Source organism: Pongo abelii, chromosome 6 (assembly GCF_028885655.2).
Source record: "Pongo abelii isolate AG06213 chromosome 6, NHGRI_mPonAbe1-v2.0_pri, whole genome shotgun sequence".
Taxonomy (NCBI): Eukaryota; Metazoa; Chordata; class Mammalia; order Primates; family Hominidae; genus Pongo; species Pongo abelii.
The window spans coordinates 86090120-86118029 of NC_071991.2; the positions used below are offsets into that span (position 1 = coordinate 86090120).

At 36.9% G+C, this 27910-nt stretch overlaps 1 protein-coding gene and 1 long non-coding RNA gene across 8 annotated transcripts in view; one reads left to right on the forward strand and one right to left on the reverse strand.

Moving 5' to 3' along the window:
• On the reverse strand, window positions 1-25891 carry STEAP2 (STEAP2 metalloreductase). Of its 7 annotated transcripts, none has more exons than XM_063726087.1 (6): window positions 25656-25874; window positions 12052-12576; window positions 10126-10653; window positions 7586-7750; window positions 5140-5287; window positions 1-4311 (listed from the first exon to the last, which is right to left on the reverse strand). In XM_063726087.1, the coding sequence occupies exons 2-6, from the start codon at window positions 12541-12543 to the stop codon at window positions 4205-4207; spliced, it is 1440 nt and encodes a 479-aa protein (XP_063582157.1). In that variant the 5' UTR covers window positions 12544-12576; window positions 25656-25874; the 3' UTR covers window positions 1-4204. The 7 variants fall into 7 exon arrangements, with proteins under 7 accessions (XP_063582157.1, XP_009241315.1, XP_009241312.1 ...); XM_009243040.4 differs by having other exon boundaries at window positions 25545-25850; XM_009243037.4 differs by adding an exon at window positions 21018-21130 and having other exon boundaries at window positions 1-5287; window positions 25545-25850.
• Window positions 25892-25954: 63 nt separating this feature from the next.
• LOC134761777 (uncharacterized) overlaps window positions 25955-27910 on the forward strand; it is a 412845-nt gene continuing 410889 nt past the window's right edge. Inside the window, exons 1-2 of the long non-coding RNA XR_010140885.1 lie at window positions 25955-26290; window positions 27655-27742. This is a non-coding gene — a long non-coding RNA (uncharacterized LOC134761777). The remainder of the gene's footprint in view (window positions 26291-27654; window positions 27743-27910) is intronic.

Below are 27910 nucleotides of genomic sequence, written 5' to 3' on the forward strand. Positions count from 1 at the left end.
TTAAAGCATTAAATAGTACTTTTTATTTAAATGTTTATAAGGCAGATCTATGAGAATGATAGAAAACATGGTGTGTAATTTGATAGCAATATTTTGGAGATTACAGAGTTTTAGTAATTACCAATTACACAGTTAAAAAGCAGATAATATATTCCAAGCAGATACAAAATATCTAGTGAAAGATCAAGGCAGGAAAATGAGTATAACTAATTGACAATGGAAAATCAATTTTAATGTGAATTGCACATTATCCTTTAACAGCTTTCAAAAGAAAGAATTATTGCAGTCTAGTTAATTCAGACAGTGTTAAATGGTATCAGGATAAAGAACTGAAGGGCAGAAAGGATTAATTTTCACTTCATGTAACAAACCCAGATTTACAATGGCTTAAACATAGGAAAATGTAGTGCAAGTAGGGAAGTAGTCAAGGTCTTTCTGGTCTCTAATCTGCCTTCCTCTTCGGGTGTGGCCTTGATCCTCTGGAGACAGCTGCCAGGGCTCCTGTTATATCCACAATCCCAGCAGCAAGATGAAGGGATGAAAAAGGACACATGCTGCCTTCCTTTGAGGAGACTTCATCTCACTGGCCAACACTCAGTCACATGTACACCTAAACTGCAAGGACAGCTAAGGAATGTAATGGGCAGCAGCTTTTAAAGAAGTAGAGTCAATAGAAGACAAATTCCAGTTCCAGCTCAGTCTGGATATCTGCAAAGCTGCAAGAGATCTTTAAAGACAATTTCAAGAGAATATTTCCTTAAAGTTGGCAATTTGGAGATCATACAAAAGCATCTGCTTTTGTGATTTAATGTAGCTCATCTGGCCACTGGAAGAATCCATACAGTCTGCCTTAATTTTGGATGAATGCACGATGGAAATTCAATACTTTAGAAAGTTAAAAAAAACTCAGTATGTTAGGCTGAACAAAACATTTTTTAGTATCATATGGAAAGAATCTCTAAAAATTAAGCACTGTATAATTTTCTCATACTAAAAAAAAAGTGAAGAACCCATTCATTCATGTAAAATTCACTGTTTAAAGGTAAAAACAGATTGAGTTTCCACTGAAATTATTACAGTTTCATTTAGGGCTAATCATTTGTACTGAATGTACATCAGAATTTGTTTTACTGACTGATGAACAATTGAAGGTAGGGCATCTCATTTCACAATATAAATCTTAACACTGTGAGGTGTGTTATACTATGTATGTATCCTGCTTTAAGTCATGGATTTATAAAATAATTTCAACACATTTTAGGCTGTTTACTTATTTCAAAACAGGGATTTCATAGACTGACACAGGAATAATTACTTCAGTGTTCACAGTATTCCTAAATAAATATTTACTTATTACATTTATGATACTTTATTTAAAATACCACATTAGAAACTTTAAATATTTCATAAATAAATCTCTTTTTTGGGGGGGAACTGTACAGAATTTATTATGAAATAGCTTAATGGCAAGTGGTAATTTAGAAGAATTAAGTTATCAGATAGGAGATATATTAAAATATTAAAAAATTGGATATATTCTTGAAGCCCTTTTACACAAGTAATTTCTATAATTTGATTGTAATGAAAGTATAATATACCTTGTTACTATTATCAGATTAATTTTTGAAAGTAGAATTCCTTAATCAAGCCAAGGTTATGCTGCTTTATAAGAAATTAATCAGGTAGTTTAACACTAGAGCTCATTAGCCAACCTGTATGTAGCACAAAATAATCATCTCTGATAAATACCTATAAATATATTTTATTCATACTTTTAAATATTTTACAATTCAAATAAAAACCTTATATGTAGACAATCTGGGCTAAATTTCCATGTATGTTTTGAAAAATAATGTTAGCATGAATAGATTCATATTTAAATATGATTTTAAATATTCTTAATAGAGGAGACATAAGAAATATTTACATAAAAGCTAAGTAGCATGATACAGCTCATGGTTATTTTCCTCATAGGAAAACAATTATTTGATTTTCTTTTTTGCATAGGATTAAGACTGAGTATCTTTTCTACATTCTTTTAATTTTCTAAGGGGCACTTCTCAAAACACAGACCAGGTAGCAAATCTCCACTGCTCTAAGGTTCTCACCACCACTTTCTCACATCTAGCAATAGTAGAATTCAGTCCTACTTCTGAGGCCAGAAGAATGGTTCAGAAAAATAATGATTATAAAAAATAACAATTAAGAAAAATAATCACATAGAAGTAAAATAAAGCAACTAAACATCATAGTTTTGCATTTTTAGAAAAGCATTTAAACATTTAGAATTATAGTAAATATATTACATTTATTCTAAAACTTCAAAATTATTCTGTTTTTGTAGTACTGAAAACTAGATAGTGCCATTTGAAACAACAGATGCATCTTTTATACATTTTCACAAAAGTTTGTTTTTCATATTTTTAAAGGCCCCATTTATCTGTAACAGTGGTATTTTTATTTAGAGTATTGGCTACTTAATATATACATGCAACAATATATGCTTTAATAGTCATTTAACTTTTAGGAATATTTCATTTCATTTTCACATTAAGTGGTTAAGCATAGTGTTAAAAGAGTGAAATTTAAGGAATAAGAAAATATTGAAAATATGCTGTTATTTTCATTAGTTCACTATAACAGAATGTTTTTGCCCATAAAAGTTATCATTGCCCAACTGAATTCCTACCAAGAACTAACAAGTGATTCTCAAGTGGGGAGAAATATAATTAAAATAAAGAAAATAGAGGGCTCAGTTAGAAAGTACAAGATAACAGGCCGGGCGCGGTAGCTCACACCTGTAATCCCAGCACTTTGGGAGGCCGAGGCGGGCGGAGCACAAGGTCAGGAGATCGAGACCATCCTGGCTAACACGGTGAAACCCCGTCTCTACTAAAAATACAAAAAGAAATCAGCCGGGCATGGTGGCGGGCGCCTGTAGTCCCAGCTACTCGGGAGGCTGAGGCAGGAGAATGGCGTGAACCCGGGAGGCAGAGCTTGCAGTGAGCCGAGATCGTGCCACTGCACTCCAGCCTGGGTGACAGAGCAAGACTCTGTCTTAAAAAGAAAAAAAAAAGAGGGTACAAGATAATAAAATTCACCAAGAGGAGAACATTAGAAAATCATGAGTGAATTACCAAACTGACAATGCAGTTGTAGAAAAAGAGTCACTGGTGGGAAAGGTAGCCTCTACTAAATAAAAGTCTTTTTATTGTTGGCAGTTGGATTCAGTAGTACCTATGTGGGTAAGTTTAGAAATGTTATAATTTCAGGAAGAGGAACGCATATAATTGTATCTTGCCTATAATTTTCTATTTTAATAAGGAAATAGCAAATTGGGGTGGGGGGAATGTAGGGCATTCTACAGTTTGAGCAAAATGCAATTAAATGTGGAAGGACAGCACTGAAAAATTTTATGAATAATCTGTATGATTATATGTCTCTAGAGTAGATTTATAGTTAGCCACTTACCCTAATATCCTTCATGCTTGTAAAGTGCTCCCTAATGAATGGTTATGCAGGCAGGAGAACTTCTCAGGAAGAGAAAAGGAGAAGACCAACTCTACAGAGATTTTTGAAAGACTCCATGGGATCTCAGCAATTTGTTAACACTGCTAGGGCCCTTCACTGCATAGGGAGGCATATGGACTGCCATGGGTCTCCAGGCTCGTGTTGCAAGCAAGAATAGGGTAACTGTGAATTACCCTACAAGCAGTAATAAGTTTATTATAATAATATTTTTATACATTTTTTGGATGCACCCAACCCACTCTAAAGAATGTCAGTGACTTTATACAAAAGAGGAAGCATCTAGATTGGCATTGTGAACATAATGCATAGGGGTGCGGTGGGAGCTCTAGAGCCTAGTGGTTAAAATGGTGGCCTCTGGAATATGACTACCTGGACTTGAATGCTCACTCTGCCATTTATTAACTGCATGACCTTTGAAAAATAACTTTTCTATCCTTCGGTCCCTCATGTGTAAAATGAGGATAATAACTACTTATCTCACGGGGTTGTTCTAAGTATTAAATGGGATAATACAAGTAAAGTACTTAGAACCATGCCTAGCACATCAGAATCCCTCAAAGAACATCAGTATAATCCTATACCATAGCAAGTGGTGACTGGTTAAGGTGCGACAAAGGTCAGCTGACAGATTACTTGTGTGCAAACTTGATACTTTTGTTCTAAGTAGGAACTATTATACAATTCCTAGGATTGGTACCGTATTAGAGATAGCAGTTTTAGAGGCCAAATGTTTCTGAATCCTCTTCCTGATCAGTATATTAATATGAAAATGAAACCGCTCTGTAACACAATAAAGAATAAAATCTTTCATGAGGTATGTATTATCAGTATGTATTTCATGTCTCGAATATATTTTAAATATAATTTCAGGTTTAATTTGTCTTTTTAATTTGTGTCTCTTCATATAATCACATTGCTTCATACAATTAATTTCATCCTTCAAATCCTATTTTATGAGAGAAATATAGGAATGCTGTCATGCAGCCTTACCTAGATGCTAACATAATGTGTCCTTTCTTAAAAAAAATGTATAATAATGCATTTCTACTTTTTAAGTTGAATGATAATTAAAATCTTAATCTTCAGAAAAAAATGTATATCCATTGAATTATTTTAAAACCTTAAAATTCTGCTGGTTTGCAAATTGTTTTTAACATTTTATCTATATTATTAACTGTAAGTATTTTTGCCTGATTATGAAATATAAAGTAACAACAGGGTTATAGTAGTGCAAAACAAAACAAAACATACCTAAATTACAATATGTTGACTAGAAAAATTCATATTGGCAAACATGACATTTGTGAAAATTAACTTGAAGAAAACTCTATCACTAATTCAGTTGAAATCTCATTTAACAAGTTTCAACCCACGATAATTTGACAGCATACTTGTAACTGAACGCAGAAGTCATAAAAATAATGGCATGAGTAGAACTTTATACGGCAGCTGTGAACACCATTTATCATCACATTACTGTGACCCTCTCCGGGGAGACATGAGGAATTGTTCCTCCAATACCTTCTTCCAGAAATTGGCTCTTTTCCCAGCCTTTTTTAATTCGTTTTAGCTTTCGGCTTATACATGGAAGGAATAAAATGATCTTACCCAGAATTACAATTGAGGGCAAAACAAGAGCAAGAACAAAGTTCGGTGGTGTATAAAATCTGTAGTACTCTTCTTCAAAAGCTCGTTTCCATCCATAAATTAAAACATGGAAAGTACTTATGAGCAGAGCGACATATCCAAGCGTAGACTTGGGCCAGGAGAGGAAGGAAAAGAAACAAAGAATAAGAAACAAATGACTGAAACTCATAAATTAAGCTATCAAGATACACCATGTTTATATTTTGATAAAACTATTTTGTCTTAAATTATCAAGTTAACCTTTGTCCTCTACTGAATTAAATAACATTAATATTTTTATATATGCATAAATATGTATTATTTATATGCACACCTTATGTTACACAAATAAGGCCCTACTGCATACAGTTTAATATTCTTACTACTTCATTTATTTTATCAAGAACATTTTCCTCATGTCATTAAATATGAAAATGACATTAATACTGTATAATATTCTATTGAATGGATGTGCATAATTTATTAAACCATTCCTTTTTGTTGATAATTTACTGTTTTCAACTTTCCTCAACTATAAATGTCATGTTAGGCCATTTTCCATATTTTGATTTATTTTCTTAGGACTGGTTTCTAATAGTAGGATTATTGGTCAAAACATCCAGCTTTTCCTTAAGGGTACTGATACATACTGCTAAACTCTTCTTTATAAAAATTATTCACATTCCCACCAGTTGTGTATTAAAGAAATGTGTATGTATGTGTGTATACACATACACATAAATATAGTCATGTGCCACATAAGGGCATTTTGGTCAACTATGGACTGCATATACAACGGTGGTCCCATAAGATTATATACCTTATTTTTACTGTACCTTTTCTATGTTTAGATATGTTTAAATACACAAATATTTACCATTGTGTTACAAGTGCCTGTAGTATTCAGTACAGTAACATGCTGTACAGGTTTGTAGCCTGGGAGCAATAGGTCATGGTTTGTATAAATATGCTCTATGATGTTCACATGATAAAATTGCCTAACGACTCATTGCTCAGAATGTTCCCTATTGTTAGGTGACACATCACTGTTAATACATAAACAGACATATGATAAAATTAAATAAACTAATTTAAAATTATTAAAATTAATTAAATTAAATTAAAATTAAATGAGCATCCTCATGGGCACACACACACATATACACACTGGTTAATAGGCAAATATGAAAAATCCTGCAGTATTAATATAAACAATAATTAAAATATAGAGTTTATTAAGAATACTTCAGTTAGGCACTTTACAGTTTAAATTCTAAAAGCTCATCATTCTTTAGTTCGCTAAATTATTATGTTTAAGACTGCTTACTTTGAAAAATAGTCTGTTATATAAAAGTAATATTACATCAGTATAATGATGTAATGTCTAACTTTACTGGAAAATATCAACCCTCCAGCAGGCAAAATATTTGCAATTACTCATCTAAATTTATAATGATAATTTGCATCTGTCTAGAACCTTCTATTTCTTTTCGGGTATGATTAAACTAGCTGTTGGGAAAGTACTCTCCCTTTTCTTCAAAAAGGAAAAATAAATTCAGATAAGCATTTTGGCCCTGCTTTGAATGAGATTTTTACAGGACCTTAAAAAAAAAAAAAGCAAATAAGCAATGAAATGAAACAAAACTTAAGTGTACCACCAAAGGACATGAATCTATCTACTATGCTATAAACCATTTGGATACAACCAGTACAGATTTTGTGAAAAGATATAGGAAGGGTCTATGTTTCAGTTATATATTTTTAAAATATGCAACCTTATTATTTAGATATTATTGAAGAGGGTGAATGTTTAACTTATTAAAGAATACAATGGTGGTTTGAAATCGCTTTACAGACATCCATACATATTAGTATACTACTGATATACTAACAAAATTCTTAAGGCTGGTTGTATGTTATAATCCATTAATCTAGTTACCTAGTTTGCCACTGCTTGTGTTTGTATGTGTGTGTATATATACACACACATTTCTTTAAAATATTCAGATTGACATCCCCACTTGAGTTCAAATTAATAAGATTTTTCTGGACAAATCAAGATGACTCAAAACATAAAATAATTTTTCATTCACTTGGCTAACAATAAATTGACTTTCAACATTAAATTTGATCTAAGCTCATCCTTCCCCACTTTCATTTTTTTTTCTCTTTTAAGATAACTTTTTCATTCTTAACATAGTATAATGGAAGGCAGTGCTGTCAAAGTCTTCCAGTACAATCATATACTGACTGGTCTTTCACTTATTTAACCAGAGCAATCCTAAGCTGGCTTCCAGCATAATGTATCTAGATGCATAAATACAGCCTCAAAGGCACCCTTTTAATAAGGAACATATTTAAAATGCAGTTGTTCTTAACAAGGAAATCCTATCCTGCACAATCCTTCACCAAACAAAACCCCACATACCTGAATAAAACTGAATTCTCTCCAGTTTAAAGCATTGCTCACTGAAGGGATAGAAGTGACTGCCAGGAGGGAAAGCAAGCCAAGGCTCATTATGCCAAAGGAGATATACATTTCAATTCTCCAAACTTCTTCCTCATTCCAAGAGTTTTCAATATTTGCATGAACCTAACAAGAAAGCAAATGTGAATCTCCTTTATTTAGTAGAACATTAACTGATTCAGCACAGAGTTCACTCTTGGCATAAGAAGAACCTGGTCATATATGGACATGTTTAAGTTGTACTAATTCAGTCTAACAAACCATTACAGAGAATCTGTTACTGGATGATACTGCTCCAGGTGTAAGGGAAAAGAGAATTAAACAAAAGGAGGACAAAACTTTCTCTTTCCTTGTATACGTGCTAGAATAGAGGGGCAAAGCTTTGCCATCATCATTACAGGGACTCTGGAGTCCAACACCATAAAATACCTAGTAGTTGGTTCTAGGGTGAAACAAAAGAAGTTACTGACAGTTAAACTTAGTTTTGAAGTACTATTACAAGCTGGTTTAAACTTGGCTGAATATCTGGGATATAGTCTGGCCTTAGTTCAACTTGGATCCAGTCAGGGAATTTCTAAACTATGTCAGTATCTTCTTCCATCACATGAATAATATATCTCTGTTTTATCTTTCTTCTCATCTTCTCTTCCTAGAAAGCTGTGATTTCTCTGGCTATAAAGGCCAAGGGAGCTCAAATATTTATCCACTTGAACTGCCTCATTTAATATGATCCCCAACTATCCAATTGTGTCATTTATATACAGTATTTTTTCCAAATGTCTTTTCCTTACATTGATAATGTGTATATAATCAAGTCAGACAGCTAACTGAATTTGTGGTATTTTGTGTAGGGACTAGCTTTAGAAGTTCTATTTACATTCACAATATAATTAGAGTATAAATCAAGTATTGGACTCCTTCTGCTGAAATTTTTGATTTAAATAAGTATCTATTAATGGAAAACAGATTCTAACTTAACAACAGTTTAACTTTGTCCAATGCCAGTTAACAAAACATACTTGAAATTTAACAACGAAAAGCTGCTTAGCTATTAGTTCCCTGAGGCAATCATACCATCATCTTGAAAGAGGCCACAGAGTTCTTACCATCTTCTTATTTGATATCTATACAATACAGAGTAACAGCACTACCCAGTGTACTCAGAGACTACAACCTTGGTCTACCTGCTCTCCCAGTTCATTCATTCATCCACAAATGGGCTGTTTAGTGTCCACAATGTCTAGGCTCAGATCTAGGCACTGGGTATGTATCAGTGAAAAAGATAGACAAAGATCCCTCTTCTCATGAACTTACATTCTGATGGGGGAAGGCAGACAGTGGTAAATGTATTTTTAACATGGAAATCAAGTGTGTTAGACGATGGTAAGTGTTATTAAAAAAAAAGCAAGGTAGAGCAGGGTAAGTCAGAAGGATTGGGAATACTGATTGGGGCAGAGGCAGTGGCATTTAAGATGGTATCCAGCATAGGACTCGCTGAGAAGGTGAGATCTGGGCAAATGACTGGAAGGAGGTAAGGGAGCCGACTGAGCAACAATAAAAGCCTTAGTATCCCATTAAGAGAAGTTGTTTTTTTTTCAGAGTGAATGGCTTAAAGGTTACCAATCTACTAATTAGAAAAATATTATTTTAGGTTTTATTGTTGAAACAAGCTTAAGTACTAGATGCCACATACTTGGACTATGATGCCTTCGATCCTTACAAAATGCACATGCTTTTACACATTTGTTTTGGTGCAATGTTCTTGGCTTTCATTGAGAAATGCTACACCAAACAGCTTCAGGGAAACCCCTTAAATTACATTTGTGGATTGGGAATTATGGAGGAAAACCATAGTCTACTTCATAATCAAGCCCCTTCCATGAAGCGCTCCCTGAGATTTTTTTTTTTAGAGCTAAGTGCTAGAAAAGCTTTACCCGTGGAACTATTATCTTTTCTGTTTTTTTATAACAATAGCTTTGTAAATAATAGGGTCTCCCTTCTCATTGTATTGAAAATCTCAAAGCCAAAAGAGAAGCTGTGTAGACACTCTTAGCAGAGGTGTATTCGACTTTTTTCTCCTGATCTTGTCTTCCTGTTCTGTTTTGTATTTTTACTGGTTCTAATTTTATTGTATATATTTACTGAGAGTTGCCTCATCATTTTGTGGAGCACAGCCAATTATAAAGCATTAAAATAATGAATTGTTGAATACTGAAAGCACTCATTGCAATTATAACATTGAAAAAGGGGGAGAACCCAACCCTCTATTTTTCTGCTTCTATTCCGTATGGAAAAGGATGGTAGCAGCCTTTACTTAAATAATTTTGAATTAGCCACATAATTATTATGCAAAAACATTGTTTAAAGAACAATTCTTTCCCCTCCCGTAGTATACCAAAATCAAATTTCCATTACAGGGCATGTAAAATTTTATGTTTTACAATTTATACTAATAAAAAGTATTTTACTAGCATCAGATAAATAACAAGCACATTCAGTACCTGCTGATAAGCCATGTTGAGAAACAAATATCTCTCTGACCTTCTCATCGGTAAGCAGAGGCTGTAGGCAACATGGACCACAGCGAAGAAAAAACTTAGTAATCCGAGCTGTTTTCTACACTGTAACCAGGTTTCCAACCAAGGCGGAAATCTCCTATACTTGGTGCCGTAATAAAGTTGATAAGCAGCTGCCAGAAGACCTGCGAGGTATACCAGGGAGAGCAAAGTAATGGCAACTATAGGTAAGGTTTTATTCACAATCTCTATAGGAATTTTGTAAAAGTCACTCTGTTGGTTTCTAGCATATGGATGAATCACATCTCTGACAAAGGAATAAAGGAAAAAAAATGTGGCCAAGCTTATAGCTACCACCACTGGCCCTCTCCAGAGAGTAAAGAGTCGTAGGGGTAAATTTTCAATCTCTCTGGCTGATGATAAGGATCCCAAGTCAATGGGAATGAAATTCAACTGGCGGGCAAGTTCGATAACCTGTTGTCGGGCTTGAATATTGTTGCTGCATATATAAACCTGTGGAAAAAGCAAAAAGACTCAGCATCACCATTGTTGTTCATAAAAATGGTAGCAATCGCATGCTCCACTTATGGAGCATCACCTGTGATGACCTTGAGGAATAAATACTTGTTGAATTTTCAACTATATTGTAGTATCTAACAGATTTCGATAGTTTGAAAGCCTACAACAAGAAGTATTGATTGAGCACCAAGTTCATTACTGGAGTGAGCTACTATTACTAATGGGTAGGCCACCTCATTCAGGGCTAGAAAAATATTGCTATAGAGTCTCCAAGTAATGTTTGGGGAAAACAAATTCCTAAATATATCCCTGAAGATGTTTGTATAAGGACTCTAAATAGACCACATAGAAATATTTGCACGTTTCTATTTACATAATGGTGACAATATAACACTCTTTGGATTATTAATCTTGGATAACATTAACCAGATGAATGACAAATCCTATTTGAATGAATATTACATAATCATTTATGAACTTTTAAAATAGAGGTCCTTTTATAACACAAATAAGAAAAAAGTATTCTAAATTAATTTATTACAGTTGTGACAATGGTGGAATAAACTTTTTTTAAAACTCATTTGGAAAAGATTTTGTATAAATTATTAATACGGTATAATAAGTCTAAAAATAAACCAAACACTCAAAATAAAGGCGCAAAACTACATAATACAAATTTAGACTATTTCTGTAGCTAATTTTGAATTTAATCACTGTTCCACATTTTTTTCTGTTAAAAATTTAAAATTGGTATAAATATGGGTATATTATTAAATTCAGGTTTGTCTCACAGGTCCCGGTTCTAATTTGCTTATTCTATATCCACTGCTAAACTTTGGTAGATATGCAAAAGAGAAAAAAGGATTCAGAAATAGCCTGTAGAAAAGCATATGTTCTTTTACTAGTCATTAAAATAAAGACTGGAAAGTAAATGGTTATCATGACTCTGATATACAGCATACAATGATATAATACTGAAACTTATTTTCTAAGGAATCTAATCAACTGTCTTTATGGACAAAAACAATAAAAGTATTTATAATCATGCTTAATTGTAATGCATAAGCACATTTAAAATATTTTTAAAACATATTTTATGTGTTTACTTATAAAAGTTCGTTCCACAATGGTGTTGACAGAGTGCCCCATCTGCTTTATTCTCAAGTTGAACTGGATGACGTTCACGTTATTTTCCCAGTTTTCCACATCATTTTGGGAATGGGAATGTGCCCTTACAAGGTCAGGACATTAATCTTCAGGTGCTCATAATTAATTTTCAAATGATAATCATTGGAAAGTGTCAGAGTTTGGTTTTAAAATGTTTGATATTTGCTTAGTTGTTTAACTACAAAATACCAGATACATAAGAATAAAAATGTAAAAAATACATACCTGCCGGCTGGCATCCTTAGGTCCTAACTGAAGTGCCCAAGCTGAGATAACATTAAATCCTTTGACAATCAAAGAATCTGGGAATAATGAAGCCAAATATTCAGCATTGGATTCTGGGTACTGGTTTATCCTCATGTTATTGCTCACATCAATCAGGATTTTACCCACAAGCAGATGTCTCAGGTCCCACAGGGAGGTATAATGTTCTCTGTGTATAGCAACAAATATTATATTTGTTTTTGTGAGAGCATCTTCATGATGAGTGACATCTACCACATGAGGAAAAAATTCAGAAGCAAACTTAGGATTTCTACTTCCTATGACCACATGATAGCCACATCTGATAAGTCGAATGGTCAAGGATTTGGCAAAATCTCCACTTCCAATCACACCTACAGTGACCTTCCTTGCATCTTTGATACCATTTATGCCATTAGGTAAAAAAGTTTCACTAAGGCTCTTAGGGCTTCCCATCATAGAGATTGATTCCATGATATGGACACTTCCAAGATCACCAAGAATATCCTAGGGGAGAGAAAATAAAATGGTCATCAGTTACCTATTACTGAACATTAAAACACTTCTAGACATTGTAATGTCCTGTCTTTCTAGAGGTAAAATATTTTGCCACACTTTAACATAGAGCACAGTAAGACACAATTTGTAAGCTAAAAAAGGATCACTATTCTGGTTTCTCTTCATAAATCTTTTGGCTTTTAAAAAAGCATCTCAATAGGAAAATTAACTGTCACAAAGGTGATGTGCTAAAGTGGTGCTTCTCAAATTTTAATGTGCACATAGATCACTTGGGAATCTTGTTAAAAATGTAGATTCTGATTGAGTAGGTCTGGAGGGAGGCTCAACATTCTGCATTTCTAATGAAAGCAATACCAATGCTGGTCTGAGGACCCCTCTTTGAGCAGCAAGGCACTAGTGATGCAGGACAGGAAAGCCCCCAGATGGGGGCTTAGCCCAGGAGACTACTTGGCTTTGCCTGGGAAAGAATTCAAGGGCGAGCTGGTGGTGTTAAACAGCAACGTTTATAGAAGCAGCAGTTACAGCAACAGCAGAGGTACTGCTCCTTGCAGAGCAGGCCTACCCCGTAGGCAGTGTGCCTAGAGTAGCAGCTCAGCGGCAGCTCTGCAGTCATATTTAAACCTACTTGATTTATATGCAAATTAAGGGGTGATTTATGCAGAAATTTCTAGGATGAGGGTGGTAATTTCTGGGTTGTTGGGCTGTTGCCATGGAAAGGGGTGGTAACTTCTAGGTGTTGCCATGGCAATAGTAAACTGACATGGCACACTGATGGGCATGTCTTATGGGGAGGTGCTTCTGCCCTAACCTCAATTTGGTCCAGTGTCTGAACCTTGCCTCTGGATTCAAGTTCTGCCTCCTACCTCACTAGAGCACATGAAAAAAGGGACTGAGGTTTTCACTCAGAACTTTTTTGAAAAACACACTTGTAACAACTATGATTACCCAGCTTTTGAGCAGATCAGAGGCAGCAAATCACAAATGCTGCTGGGGGCAGAGAGGACTGTGATACTAAGTGATGGCTCACAAGACAAGAGAAGAAAGAAAAACCATTTTTTAAAAAGCCATTTAAACCAAAACTGTCTAAAGTCATTTGGGGTGGAGGTTATAAAGTTCCCTATATACTTCAGTAGCTAGTGACTTTATCATTAAATGAGAGCTAGACAAATTAGCTAACAATGAACCCTGGCACTTAAATAATATCTTAAGAAAAATAGGCATCAAAATATAACAAAAGAGTAAATACCATGGACTTCTATCATTCACCCTAGATCTTACAATGTATCATTAAGAAAGATAGCTTACCTATGGAAAAAGGGATTAGTAACGTGTTTATGGTCTTAAATTATATAATATGTACGAAATCTTTTTCTTCCCTTTGTAAAGAACATGGCTGTGCTTTAGTCAAGGACAGGCAGAGGTAAACACCCAGAGTGAGTGAGTTCAGAGCGCAGGCATACAACTTCACTTGTTACTTGTTATCATAGCCAGGTAGACATAACAGAAGCTCACCACCATCGCTATAACATAGGGAAAACTCATCACTTGGCTCTAAGCCACTATTGTCTGTAAAAGGTATTACTGCCCTGCTGACACTGTAGAGGCACTCTTGTGCTCAGAGACAGAATCAGAGCTGTCTGTCTTTGCAGACAGATGGGGGAGCCAGGACCCAGCTTGGCTTGCCCATGCCCAGAGAGAGAAATAGTTAAGCTGCTGACCCCGAAGGCAAGGGAGCTGTGTGAGTGGGAGCCACCAGACTAAGCAGCTGAGACAGGATGGACAGTGTGAGAAAGTTGTTGATCAGAGCTGCTGTTGAATAAAATCATCTTTCACCTGCCTACAGCCCTTCGAGTATTCTTTCTGCTTATCCACCCACGCCCTTTGGACCGCAACATGACACCCTTTCATTTGTTGGCTGCATAAACTATGATGCAGTTATTCTTCCTGGAAAAATCTCTCAAATTATTTTTTAGTTGAGAGACTAACATCTGAAATGTTCATATTTGGAATAATTTGCTCAAGCATACAAATCAGGTTGCCATGAATTATTGTCAAAATTGGGTCTGAAAGAAAAATACTCTTCCATTCTACCCTCATTGCACAATTTCTTTTATGCTCATAGCAGATGTGGACCATTTCAGAGGATTTAATGGACTTTACAGGCACAGGTGGAATGTTTCAAAAAACAGTTGGGGTTTTTACTAAATGAAATTTGAAATGACTAGAGCCAGGAAAATTCAACATTTTACCCTAGAAATGAGTCACATCCAGTAACTCCAAATACATCAGTATGTTAAACTTTAGAAAGACAATAAGTATAGTAATATTACTTAATGCTTATATAGGACATAATGTATTTCAGCTCTCTTGCGGTTTTTATGTATTAACTGATTGAATCCCCACAACCACCCTAAGGGACAGGTGCTAATACTCTCATACCCACTTTGCAGATGAGGAAACTGAGACCTGCAGAAGATAATTAATTTATCCAAGGACATAAAGACAGAAAATAGGGAAGCCAGGTAGTCAGTCCAGCTAAGACATGTGTTATTTAGGTGCATGTAAGGAGTTTAGGAAAGGGTGTTTTTTTGGAGTTATAAGTATCAAGGTGTAACAATTATAGTTGTACTCAAAGTAGTATATTATTCCTTTTTCTGTGGTCATTTCATTGCTCCTCAGCATTACCTAGGAGCAACCAATCCTGGGAAAGAAGAACATTTACTATTTTTAAATCAATTACATGTTTCATTTCACACCTTTCAAGATAGACCACTCCCTTGGTGTGGTCCATGCACCCAGAAAGGCAGGCAGGAGTCAGAGGTACCAGGGTAGGAAAAAAAAACTGCCAGTATCCATTTGGAGATGTCACTGGCTATGCTGGGAATCAGGAACCATTAAAGAAACCGAAGTAATGAAATCCATGCTCACTTCATTCGAAAGTTAATGGTAATCATGTGCATTATCTAAGGGTGAAAAAGGTTGCTAGATTCACACAAGGGAATCCAAGTTTCCTATATCCCAGCCCGGAGTTCTTCTGAGTATATACTGTAGCATCTCCCAAAATATAAGAATTGCAAAATCTTTAAATCTAACAATCATGATGATCAAGACTTTTTCAAACAGAAACAAAAACAAAACAACATTAATTATCTGCTTATTTTACAAAGCAAGTTCAAATCCCTTCTGTAAATCAGAATGTGAACAGGTAAAAATTTTATTTTGCTGGGGGTTCCTTTATAGGTGACTAGTCATTCTTCTCTTGCTGTTTTTAGAATTCACTCTTTGTCTTTTACTTTTGACAATATGACTATAATGTGCTGTGGGGAAGACCTTTTTGTACTGTATCTGTTTGGAGATCTCTAAGTTACCTGTATCTGGGTGTCTACATCTCTCACTAGACTTGGGAAGTTTTCATTGTTGAATAACTTTGAATGCAAATGGATTAAACTTTCCACTTAAAAGATATAGACCAGTAATAGATAAAAAATCATGACCCAAGTATATGCTGGGTACAAGAAACCCATCTAACATATAAAAACACATATAAGACTGAAAGCAAAGAGATGGAGAAAGATATTCCATGCAAATGGAAACCAAAAGTCACTATACTTATATCAAATAAAACAGAGTTTGAGTCATAAACAGTATAAAGAGACAATGAAGGTCATTATATAATGATAATAGATAAATTCTAGCAAGAGGATATAACAATTCTAAACATATATACACCCAACAACAGACCACTCAGATATATTCATATAAATAAAATGTTATCAGATGTAAAAGGAGAAACAGATGCCAATACAACAACAGTTGGGGACTTCAACACCACCTGCCAGCATCTGACAGATAATCTAGACAGAAAATTAACAAAGAAACATTGGATTTAAACTATATGTTAGACCAAATGGACCTAACAAACATTCACAGAACATTTTATACAACAGTTACAGAATACAAATTCTCATCAGCACATAGACATTCTCTAGGAATGACCATGTTAGAACACAAAATAAGATTCAACCAATTTTTTAAAAATCGAAGTCATATCAAATATTTCCTCAGACCACAATGGAATAAAGCTAGAAGTCAATAACATGAGGAACTTTTGAAACTGTAAAAATAAATGATTAAATAACATGCTCCTAAATGACTACGGTGGCAAAGAATAAATTAAGGAAGAAATCAAAAAATTTCCCTCAACAAATAAAAATAAAAATACAACACACTGAAACCCATGAGATACAGCAAAAGCAGTGCTAAGATGGAAGTTTATATCAATAAGCACCTACACCAAAAAATCATTACGATTTCAAATAAACAACTTAATGATATACCTCAAGGAACTAGAAAAGCAAAAACAAGCCAAACCCCAAATTGGTGAAAGGAAAGTAATAATAAAGATCAGAGCAGAACTAGACAAATTGGGACTTAAAAAACAATACAAAGGATGGATGAAACAAAAAGTTTTGTTTTTTGAAAAGATAAAATTGATAAAGCACTTGCTAGGCTAACCAAGAAAAAAGCGGAAATACTCCACTAAAAAATCAGAAATGGAAAAAGAAACATTACAATTGATACCACAGAAATACATAAGATCATGAGAAGCTATTATGAACAACTATACACGAACAAACTGGAAAACCTAGAGGAAATTGATAAATTGCTACACACATACAACCTACCAAGATTGAAATGGGAAGAAACGGAAAACCTGGACAGACCAGTAACAAAAAAAGTTGAGGCAGTAATTAAAAAACTCCCAATAAAGTCCAGGGCCAGATGGCTTCACTGCTGAATTCTACCAAACTTTCAAAACAGACCTAACACCAATTCTCTTCAAACTCTTCCAAAACATTAAACAGGAGGGAATTCTGCCTAACTCATTCTATGAGGTAAGCATTATCTTCATACCAAAAGCAAACAAGGCTCAACAAAAAAGAAAACTACATACTAATATTCCTGATGAGCACAGACACAAAAATTCTCAACAAAATACTGCAAACCAAGGGCCAGACATGATGGCTTATGCCTGTAATCCCAGCACTTTGGGAGGCCAATGCAGGAGGATGGATTGAAGCCAGGAGTTTAAGCCCATCCTGGGCAACATGAGACCCTCGTCTCTACCAAAAATTAAAAAAATAGCTAGGTGTGGTGGTACACACCTGAAGTCCTAGCTACTTGGGAGCTGAGGCAGAAGAATCACCTGAGCCCAGAAGTTGAAGGCTGCAGTGATTTATGATTGCATAACTGCACTCCCTCCTGGGCAACAGAGCAAGACCCTGTCTCCTAAAAAGTGTGTGTGTGTGCACGTGTATGTGTCTGTAGAAGTAAACCAAATCTAACAACTCATAAAAAAAAAAAAAAAAACACATCATGATCAAAGGGGATTTATTCCAGGAATGCATCCCAGGGATACAAGGATGGTTCAACATATGCCAATCAACAACTGTGATACATCACCTAAAGAGAATGAAGGACAATAATCATATGATCATCTCAATAGATGCAGAAAAAACATTTGAGTAAATTTAGCATCCCCTCATGATAAAACTTGCAACAAACTAGGGATAGAAAAAATATGCTTCAACATAATAAGGGCTTATATGATCTATATAATAATAATATAGCTATCATTATTTTGAAATGGGGAAAAGCTCAAAGCCTTTCCTCTATGAACAGAAACAAGACAAGGATGCCACTTTCACCACTTCTATTCAACATCGTATTGGAAGTCCTAGCCAGAGCAACCAGGAAAGAGAAAGAATAAAAGGTACCCAAATTGGAAAAGAGGAAAGTCAAATTATCCCTCTTTGCTGATGATATGATCTTAGATCTAGATAAACCTAAAGACTTCACAAAAAAACTCTTAGATCTGATAAATAAATTCAATGAAGTTGCAGGATACGAAATCGACATACAAAAATCAGTACCATTTCTATACAACAACAATGAACTTGCTGAAAAAGATACCAAGAAGGCAATCCCATTTACAATAGCTATTAAAAAAAAACAAAAACAAACAAACAAAAAACAACTAGGAATATATTTAACCAAGGAGGTGAAAGTTTGCTACAGGAAAAACTACAAAGCACTGTAGAAAGAAATTAAAGATGACATAAATGAATGGAAAAACATTCCATGCTTATGGATTGGAAGAATTAATATTAAAATGACCATACTGCCCAAAGCAATATACAGATTCAATGCAATCCCTATCAAAATATCAATGTGATTTTTCATAGAATTAGAAAAGACAATCCTAAAATTCATATAGAACCAAAAAATATCCTGAATAGCTACAGCAATCCTAAGCAAAAAGAACAAAGCTGAAGGCATCACACTACCTGACTTCGAAATGTATTACAAGGCAATAGTAACCAAAAAAACATGGTACCGGTATAAAAACAAATGCACAGACCAGTGACTGCAACAGATTAGATAATCCATAAAAAAAATCCACACATTTACAGCCAACTGATTGTCAACAAAGGCACCAAGAACATACACTGAGGAAAGGATATCCTCTTCAAATATATGGTACTTGGACGATTGGATATCTGTACGCAGAAGAATAAAACTGGACCCCTGTCCCTCACCATATGCAAAAATCAACTCAAGGTCAACTAAAGACTTAAACATAAGACCCAAAACCCCTCATTTCAAGAAGAAAACATTGGGGAAATATTTGAAGACATTGGTCTAGGCAAAGATTTTATGGCTAGGACCTCAAAAGCACAGCAACAACAATGAAAAAATAGACAAATGGGACTATATTAAACTAAAAGACTTCTGTGAAGCAAAGGAAACAATCAACAGAATGAAGAGACCACCTTTTGAATAGAAGAAAATATTTGCAAACTATTAATCTGATAAGGGACTAATATTCAGAATATACAAGGAATTCAAACAACTCACAATAAAAAACACATAATCCCATAAAAATGGGTAAAGGTCATGAATAGACATTTTTCCAAAGAAGATAAACAAATGGTTAATAGGTATATGAAAAAATGCTAAGCATCACTAATCACCAGAGAAATGCATATCAAAACCACAATGAGATTTCAACTTATCCCAATTAGAACTGCTATTATTAAAAGAGAAAAAATGACAGATGCTGACAACGATTCAGAGAAAAGGGAATCCTTATATGCTATTGGTGGAAATGTAAATTAGTACAACCACTGTGGACAACAGTATGGGGGCTGTTTCTCAAAAGACTAAAAATGGAACTACCATACAATCCAGTAATCTCACTACCGGGTATTATCTACAGGAAAAGAAATTAGTATATCAAAGAGATACCCGTCCTCACGTGTTTTTTTTGCACACTATTCACACTAGCAAAGATATGGAATCAATCTACATGTCCATCAACAAATGGATAAAGAAAATGTGGTATGTATACACAATGAAATATTATTCAGCCTTAAAAAATGAAATTGTGACATTTGCAGCAACATGGGTAGGAGTGGAGGCCATTATGTTAAGTGAAATAACCCAGACACAGAAAGGCAAATATCGCATGTTTTCACTCATGTGTGGGAGCTAAAAAAGTGGATCCCATGGAGGTAGAGAGTAGCATGAGAGACATCAGAGGCTGGAAGGATGTGTTGATGGGAGGAGGGGAGGAAGAGATGTTGGTTCATGGATACAAATGTACAGTTAGAAGAAGTAAGTTCTAATGTTCAATAGCAAAGTAGGTTGCCTATAGTCAGTAACAATGTACTGTGTATTTCAAAGTAGCTAGAAGAGATGACTTGAAATGTTCTTAACACATAGATATGATAAATACTCAAGGTGATGGATTCCCCAAAAACTCCAACCAGATCATTACACATTCTACGGATATAACAAATACTCATGTGTACCCCATAGATATGTAACATGTATCAATTTGTTTTAAAATTTAGTCTAAGCAGGCTTGTTCAAGAAATAAATCCTACTTCCCTCAATGTTCTGAAAACTGGCCAGTGAGGGTGACCTGAATATTGCTGACCTGGCTTGGCACTATGCTTATGGTAGTGAGGGAGAGTCCCACTGTTTTGGCACATGGAGTAGCAGAACTGCAATCTCAGAGCTGCTTCTGAATGAGCTACTAAAGGAGTGTTTCTCAACCCTAGGTGCATTCTCCAATGACCTGACGAGTTTTAAAACACAGTGATGACGGGTCACCCCCCACCACCCAGTTTTAACTTAATTGGTCTGGGGTTCATCCTGAGCAACAGCATTTTTTTAAAAAGATTAGCAGATGTTTTATTATGCAACCAAGATTGAAAATCACTCTAGTAAAAGATTCAGAATTCAATCTAATACTTTCATCATTTGGTGATAGTAGCTGTGGCTTTCTGACCCTCACTTATGTTAATTTTTACATTGTTGTTTGTAGTAATGAAAAATTACACTTGCGAAAGAGTAGTAGTTACCTTTGAATACAAGACGCTGAATAATATGCATGCATTTCTTTCCCCTTTTCCACTCAAGGAGGAGCAGTATCAGAAGGTCCACTCACTAATTTCCAATTTCCTCTCTTCACTTTCTGGGAAAGGCAATGCCATTCCTTAAAATGCGTCACTCCTTGCACAACATACTTTGTTCCTGTTGTTTCATAATATTCAAAATTCGGAATGTTTCCATGACTGTATCTCTTCTTTCTGTTCTACAAGGGGATCCCCTCCCCAGTTCTCCAGGCATCACAATCCTGCTGACCTGAGCAGACCACTGTTTCCAAGGGAATGACTCACTAGAAAGGCACTTGTCAAATTTTAATGCAAATATGATCACCTGGGGACCTCTTTAAAATGCACTCAGATTCTCTAGGTCTAGAGGGAGGTTAGACATTCTGTATTTTTCACAAGCTCCCAGGTGATGTCCACAGTGTCTATACCTTTTCTTTTGAAGTTATTCATAAGGAATCCAAATTAAATAACTGATAAAACTATGTCATTTATAGGCTGGGCGTGGTGGCTCACGTCTGTAATTCCAGCACTTTGGGAGGCTGAGGCAGGTGGATCACTTGAGGTCAGGAGTTCAAGATCAGACTGGCCAAGATGATTAAACCCCGTCTTTACTAAAAATGCACAAAAATTAGCCAGGGGTGGTGGCAGGTGCCAGCTACTCGGGAGGCTGGGGAAAGAGAATCGCTTGAACCAGGGAGGCAGAGGATGCAGTGAGCCAAGATCGTGCCACTGGACTCCAGCCTGCGCAACAGAGTGAGACTCAGCCTCAAAACAAAAACAAAAACAAACAAAAACAAAAAACAACTATGTCATTTATAGAAAGTTTTGTCTTCATGGTGTAGGGGTGAAAAAGCAGGCCTAAGCTTCTGCAATCACTTTGATTCTCTGAGTCTCAATTTCCTTTGTTAAATGGCAAACAAATAGGTTATACTTGACTCTGGTGGTAGTTTCCAACACTAAATAAGTCTTGAAGCTGTGTAATAATGGTCATATCACCACCCTATATTTAACACTTCAACTTCGGGAGCTCAATCTAAAAGTGTGTGTCAAGGACATAGTTTTCTTGAATGGGCATTTGACTTGCTGTACACATTTAATACTTGAGAATGTATTATTATGATAGGGAATTCAGTTACACTCAGCTAGACAGCCTCTTAAGGTTTTCAGTTTAGAAGGATTTCCTGAACATTCCTGAAGCTGAATGGCAGCTGTTGTGCTATGTTACTTTTGAAAAATAGAACCTAATTTGTTTCACACAGAAATAGGGCATTTATTATTGGATGACAGCAACTCTGAAAGGGCTGTCCACAGAGGTTTTGATGACATTTCACAACCTGCAGATTTGGAGAGGCTATCAAGAAAACATAGTTCTCCAGGGCCATGAGGTGGGGTGGTGTAATCTTCACTTTGTAAGCCCACATCTGAACATCTCTTCTTCATCGTCTCTCCTGCAAACACCCAGCTCCTTTGAAGCTCATGGTACTTCACCATACCCTCTCCCTGTCCTTACTGCTGTCCTCTACTGACTTCTAGTTTATTCCTTATGACTGCAGACTCTGGCTCCTAGTATACACATGGTCATCCTCTCTACCCTAATAGCTATCATGTTTTTCCTGGACTTTATCATTCAAGTAGATGAACCATTCAACTTCAGGGGCTCTTATTTCCTTGACTTATTCATTGGAGGCAATGAATTTTTGCCTCTACCCCACCTCAGTCACTCACTTCCTGAAATCTCCAAGCACTATCTCCAGGACTTCCAATAATCTTAGTTTAAATATTCACACTGATAATTCTAAACAGCAAAAGAAATCTGATCCATTGACCTCTACCTCTCTAATTGCTTAATATCCTGCACTCTCCTTCAGCCTGCTCTGGTTTCTCTTTAAACCGAGACTAGATTTATAGTCACTCCCTTAAAAAGATCCTCAACTCTCTTACTCTCCATCATATCTGCTGGCAAAACTCTAGTCCTGGACCCAGCTATCCATTTTCTCTGTATCTGTATCCACGTTGGTGAAGGTTGCTGGAGAAAAACCAGAAAACTGAGCTCACTAGTTTCACCTTAAACGAACAATCACCAATTTTACCTATCAAAGACCAGTCCATCCACTTATGTCCTGGAGAGCCTCCCTTTTTGCCTCCCAAGGTGATATGCTTATGACCTCTTTCTGTGACATCTCAAACTTCACAGGTTCAAACCTGAACTTTTTCCACCCAGAGCTGGTCCCATTCACCTAGAAATGTGTAAATGCCACCATTATCCACCAGTTGCTCCAATCAGAAAATTGGGAGTCATTCTTAAGTCCTTGCTGACCCTCACTTTTGACATAAAATCCTGCACCAATTCCTGTTCTCCAACATATTTCATAAATCCCTCTCCACCAATACCAGGCTAGTCCAGGTGTCTATCATCTCACCTGAACTCTGCAAACATTTCCTAATGGGTCAGCCTACTTTCTCTTTTGACCCTTTCCAAACCGTCTCCACAGCAGCTAAAATCATCTTAAAATGCAAATCGTCATAAAATGTCTCTCCTTAAAATCAGTGCTCCTTGTACTTAGAACTACAGCCACCTTCCTGACTATCACATAAAAGGTCCTGAATGAGTTAGTCCCCGCTTCCCCTCTCTAACCTTATCTGTATATTGTCCACCCACAGCATTCTCTTCTAGAAGGAGAAAAGAACAACCACTTTATGTACCTTGGGAACTTTCCATATACTGTTCCATCTCTATAGCAGAATAATTCACTCAGCCCTTGTTAAATTTATTTTGTAACATTTTATATAATTGTTTCTTTACTGTTCACTATTTCCCCACTGGACAATAAACTGCATGAGGGAAGAACCATGTTTGTCTTGTCCGTGATCACTGCCTCCACATTGGCTGGCAGTGTAACTAAGGATGCAATAAAAATTCTTTGTTATTGAATACATCAAAAAAAATTCAGGACAAAAAGACACGTAATAATTCTCTACATCAGACTTCTCTTTTTGTTGAAAAGACATGTGGGCCCTTAAGGGGTAGGTGATTTATCAATGTTATGTTAATGTCTCAGTTACCTCAATGTTCTGGTTGCTGGCCCAGCAGGGATAAATACATCTCCTGATGTCCTATGTCCTTTATCGCACCTGCAGTCTTACTCTTTCACATTTTTGGTGCATCCTCTTTCTCACTTTTCTAACTCATTTAGAATCCTTTCTTTAAAAATTTGTCTTCACCTGTCCTGTTTTTTCAGTATTAAAATACAACTATGCTTATTCACATTTTCCATAGCACCAGTACAATAAAAAGTGACTTGGATAAAGCTTTTCATTTCCTTACTGCACAATTTGCTCAAGTTATCATTCTCAATATTGTCTCATTTCCCCATACCCTGACAGAGTGACTAGCTAAGAGGCACATCCCAATGGCAGCACATATAGTTAGTTACTCGTTATGTTTCTAAACATCCTGCAAATTATTTAGGACGGGTGTTTTGTTTTGTTTTGCTTTTCCATTAAATAGCCTCTAAGCTTTGAAGCAACCGAGATAGAATCGGAGTAAAAAAATTATAGGGTTAAAGAAAGAAAAAAATAAACAGATCAATAAAATGAAGAAATAATTAAGTGGAGAAAAGGAAGGATGGGGAGGTGGTTTAGAAAACACAAAAAGGGTTCCAAGCAGCGGGGCTGTTAAAAGGACTAGAATCTAAGTCAGGAGGTTGGGGGTGGGGGTGGGGCAGGAGTCTGAATTCTTTTTCTCCTATGCTGACGAGCGATAATTAACTATGGCCTGGACTGTCTTTCCATCTAAAAAACTAACTGCCCGAGGAGTAAAAACTGACACCAATCCTTCTCCACGGGGTGGGAGAGATAATAAATGGAAATCTTCCAACAAAAATGCTCTTTATCTCTCTGCTCTATTTTAAGAGCAAGATTTTTAGGGCATAATTTTCAACAAGTTTTGGCTGAGGCTGAACACAGGGTTCAAAGATAATTTAGGACAGTCAAAGAAGAGGCCAATTACTTTCTAACAGAAATGGCCTAAACACCGCGATTACATTACTGGGAAATAAACCAAATGACTGCTAGAAATACCTGTTCGCAAAGCAGCACTACATGATCTTCTATGAAATGCCCTGCATCAACCCAAAGTAGCAGGGAGACTATCAAGGGGGCGAAAGTAACCTGCCTGTCCTTTCCTGCTGGGACACATCCTACCTGGGACAATGTCTCCTTGCCTTCTTTCTCCTGGGCCCAACCTCAGGACTTGCCCTTAGCTCTAGGAACCAAGAGGAGGAGGAGGGGGAATCGGTGGAACAGACACCATTCTCCACCCTTCTCACTTTCCACCTCAAGGTGCCAGGAGATGAGGGACCCCGCAGCTCAGGGCGGACGCCCGCAGAGGGCATAGAATCGGGGAGGATGGATGCAGCGCGTGGCGCCGACTGCATCTTGACCCTCAACTCCGCCGCCGCCACCTTCTTTCGCGCTCCTCCCCAACCCGCTCACCTCCGCGCCCCCCGCGCCCTCCACGCCGGGCAGGGGCGAGCCTTGCAGCTCCCCGGGAGCGGCGCCGACTCCCCAAGGGCCCACCCGGGGGCCAGGGCCTACGGACTGCACCTCCGACTGGCGGCTGCAGGGTAGCTGCCGCGGCGGTCGCACTCCAGCTGCTTCCCCGCCTACCCAAGCTGGATCGCGTACAGCCAGGGAGAAGGAAGGAGGGAGGCGCGCGGAGGCCGGCTTGGCAGTGACGCGCCGCTAGGGGCTGCGTGCCCGGACAGCTCGTGGCGCCGAGGGCCCGAGGAACGCTGACTGGAGTCGGGAAGAGCCGCGGAGCGCGGGGGAGGAGTCGGGGAGCTCGGAGGGGGCGGGGGTGTGTGGAGGGAGCCGGGGTGTGTGGAGGGAGCTGGGAAGGGCCCAGAGGACCGAGGGGGAGCCAGCAGTGAGTGCACTGGGGAGCTCCACACACGCGGCTCCGCAGCTTTGCGCGCCCCTCTACCGCGAGCGGCTGAGTATCCGCCTGGCTCCCCTGCGGGGTTCCTCCGTGGTCTTTCGGAGATTCTTTCTGAAGCAGCTGTAGAATAGTCAAGCCTATTTTTCTACTCCATTTCTTTTTGTAATGTGGGGTCACCTTTCCGCTCTAGAAATTGCTTTTCTTACGCGATTCCCACCCCAACTCTCGCCAAGGGCCCTGGTTCTCACCTCCGCAGTCTTAGCTTCTGACAAGCCTCCAAGAAACTGCGCTTTTTTCTTTTGTAAGTGTTCTTTTGCCTCATGTTTACCCCACCCCAAACGTCTTTTGACTAGACTGTGTCCTTGGAATAAAATGTTCGGAAATACCCTTTCATGAAAACTCCCTCGGATAGGAGGACCCTCACAGACCCTGGACTGCAGAGATGATAATGTTGACTTTGACCTTCACTCTAGCTGGTGCCGCGCGAGCTTTGGTGTGGGGGAAAGGAAGGTTGTTAGGCCGTGAGTCAGGAGACCTGTGTTCCTGCGAAAGCCATTTACCTTCTGGGGCCGCAATGGCTTTGAATGTTTCAGGGGATCCCCTGAGAGCACCTTTGGCTCTGGGTTTCTGTAATTTTTTTCCCTGCGGATTACCAAGTAAAAGTAGCTTTTACCTTTTGTGTAGAAGGTGTCAGTAGAAGAAGCAAGAGATCTTTATTCCCAAATATAAAATCAATTTACCAAAAATTCTCAAATTTGGGGAAATTTTTTTCATGCATTAGTAAAGTACCATTTCAACAAATTAAGTTTAAAAATTATCCCTCTAGGTAGTTTATTAACCAGACCAAAAAAAACCAACAACAACAACAACGAGAGGGGGGTCTTAAATCGATCACTGGGGCGCTGCACTTTCCCCTTTGTAGTCCATACACAGATTAACCTTTGCAAATGCTGCTTTGGAAATATATCCTTTGTTTGACTTGAAATGTAACCCCTCCCCTATCGCCAAATATTATTAAGGTTTAAAGTTTAGGCAGAAGCTAAGGTTTTAACGATGTGTCAGGGTGTGGAACCATCGACAGCTGGTAGAATACTTTCCATTTTGGTTACTGGAAACAAGTCATTAAATCTAATATCAATTTTAATAATTTCACTTCAACAAAACTGTCAAATAATGAGATTCGTGGAGTTTTTTCTAGTAGTTCCTCTGGAGAACTTGTGGAGAAAATTCATGAATCTTAGCAGTTAACGAAAAGTATATAGCTTTTCCATATATTTTTAAAAACCATAGAATTATATAACTTCCCCACGGGGATATTAAAATAAATTGCACTTTCTAACTTCTACAACCATAAATTATCATGTAAAACCTGTAGGTAAGCCATATATTTTAAATATTTTTAAAAGCTGTCTTAACATGGGCTTTGACTATTGAGAAAATAGATAAAGTAATGTGAAATCCCTTTTCCCAAATGAGAATCAGTGAGTCAACAATTTGCAGTTTCCAAAAGGGACATCTCTTTTTCATGCTTGAACTATTAAAATAAACAAATATCTTTGATGGAAAATCTAATGTTACCAAATGTGTTCCAGAAGACTGTTGGTGTTAATGCAAAGCATGATTCCTTTAACTTCCATGGTAACTAATTTTATCATTGTTTTTCAGTTGGAGATGCAGAGTATGAAAATGATTTTGCAAGACTTTTCCAGGTCATGAGGTACTCTCTGAGAAATCTCTTCTGTTCCCTAAAGTAGTAAGTGACTCAACTGAAGTGAAGCAATAATTATTAAATGGATGTCTAGTGGCCTAGAGGCATTAACACGTTTTTTTCCTTTGAAGTTATTGTACAATTAAATAACTTTAGAGTGGTAGTTCCCAAAATGTGTGACTTTAGGCACTAGTTTGCCTAAATGCTGCTCTA

Bases quoted from the DNA above. Each gene is read 5' to 3' on its own strand.
- STEAP2 (XM_009243036.4), bottom strand. From the start codon at position 12,543: ATGGAATCAATCTCTATGATGGGAAGCCCTAAGAGCCTTAGTGAAACT. The intron at 10,654-12,051 runs GTATGTATTTTT...CTTTTTCCACAG, and splicing joins CTAAGGATGCCAGCCGGCAG to GTTTATATATGCAGCAACAA. The intron at 7,751-10,125 runs GTACTGAATGTG...CTTTCTTGTTAG, and splicing joins TCAACATGGCTTATCAGCAG to GTTCATGCAAATATTGAAAA.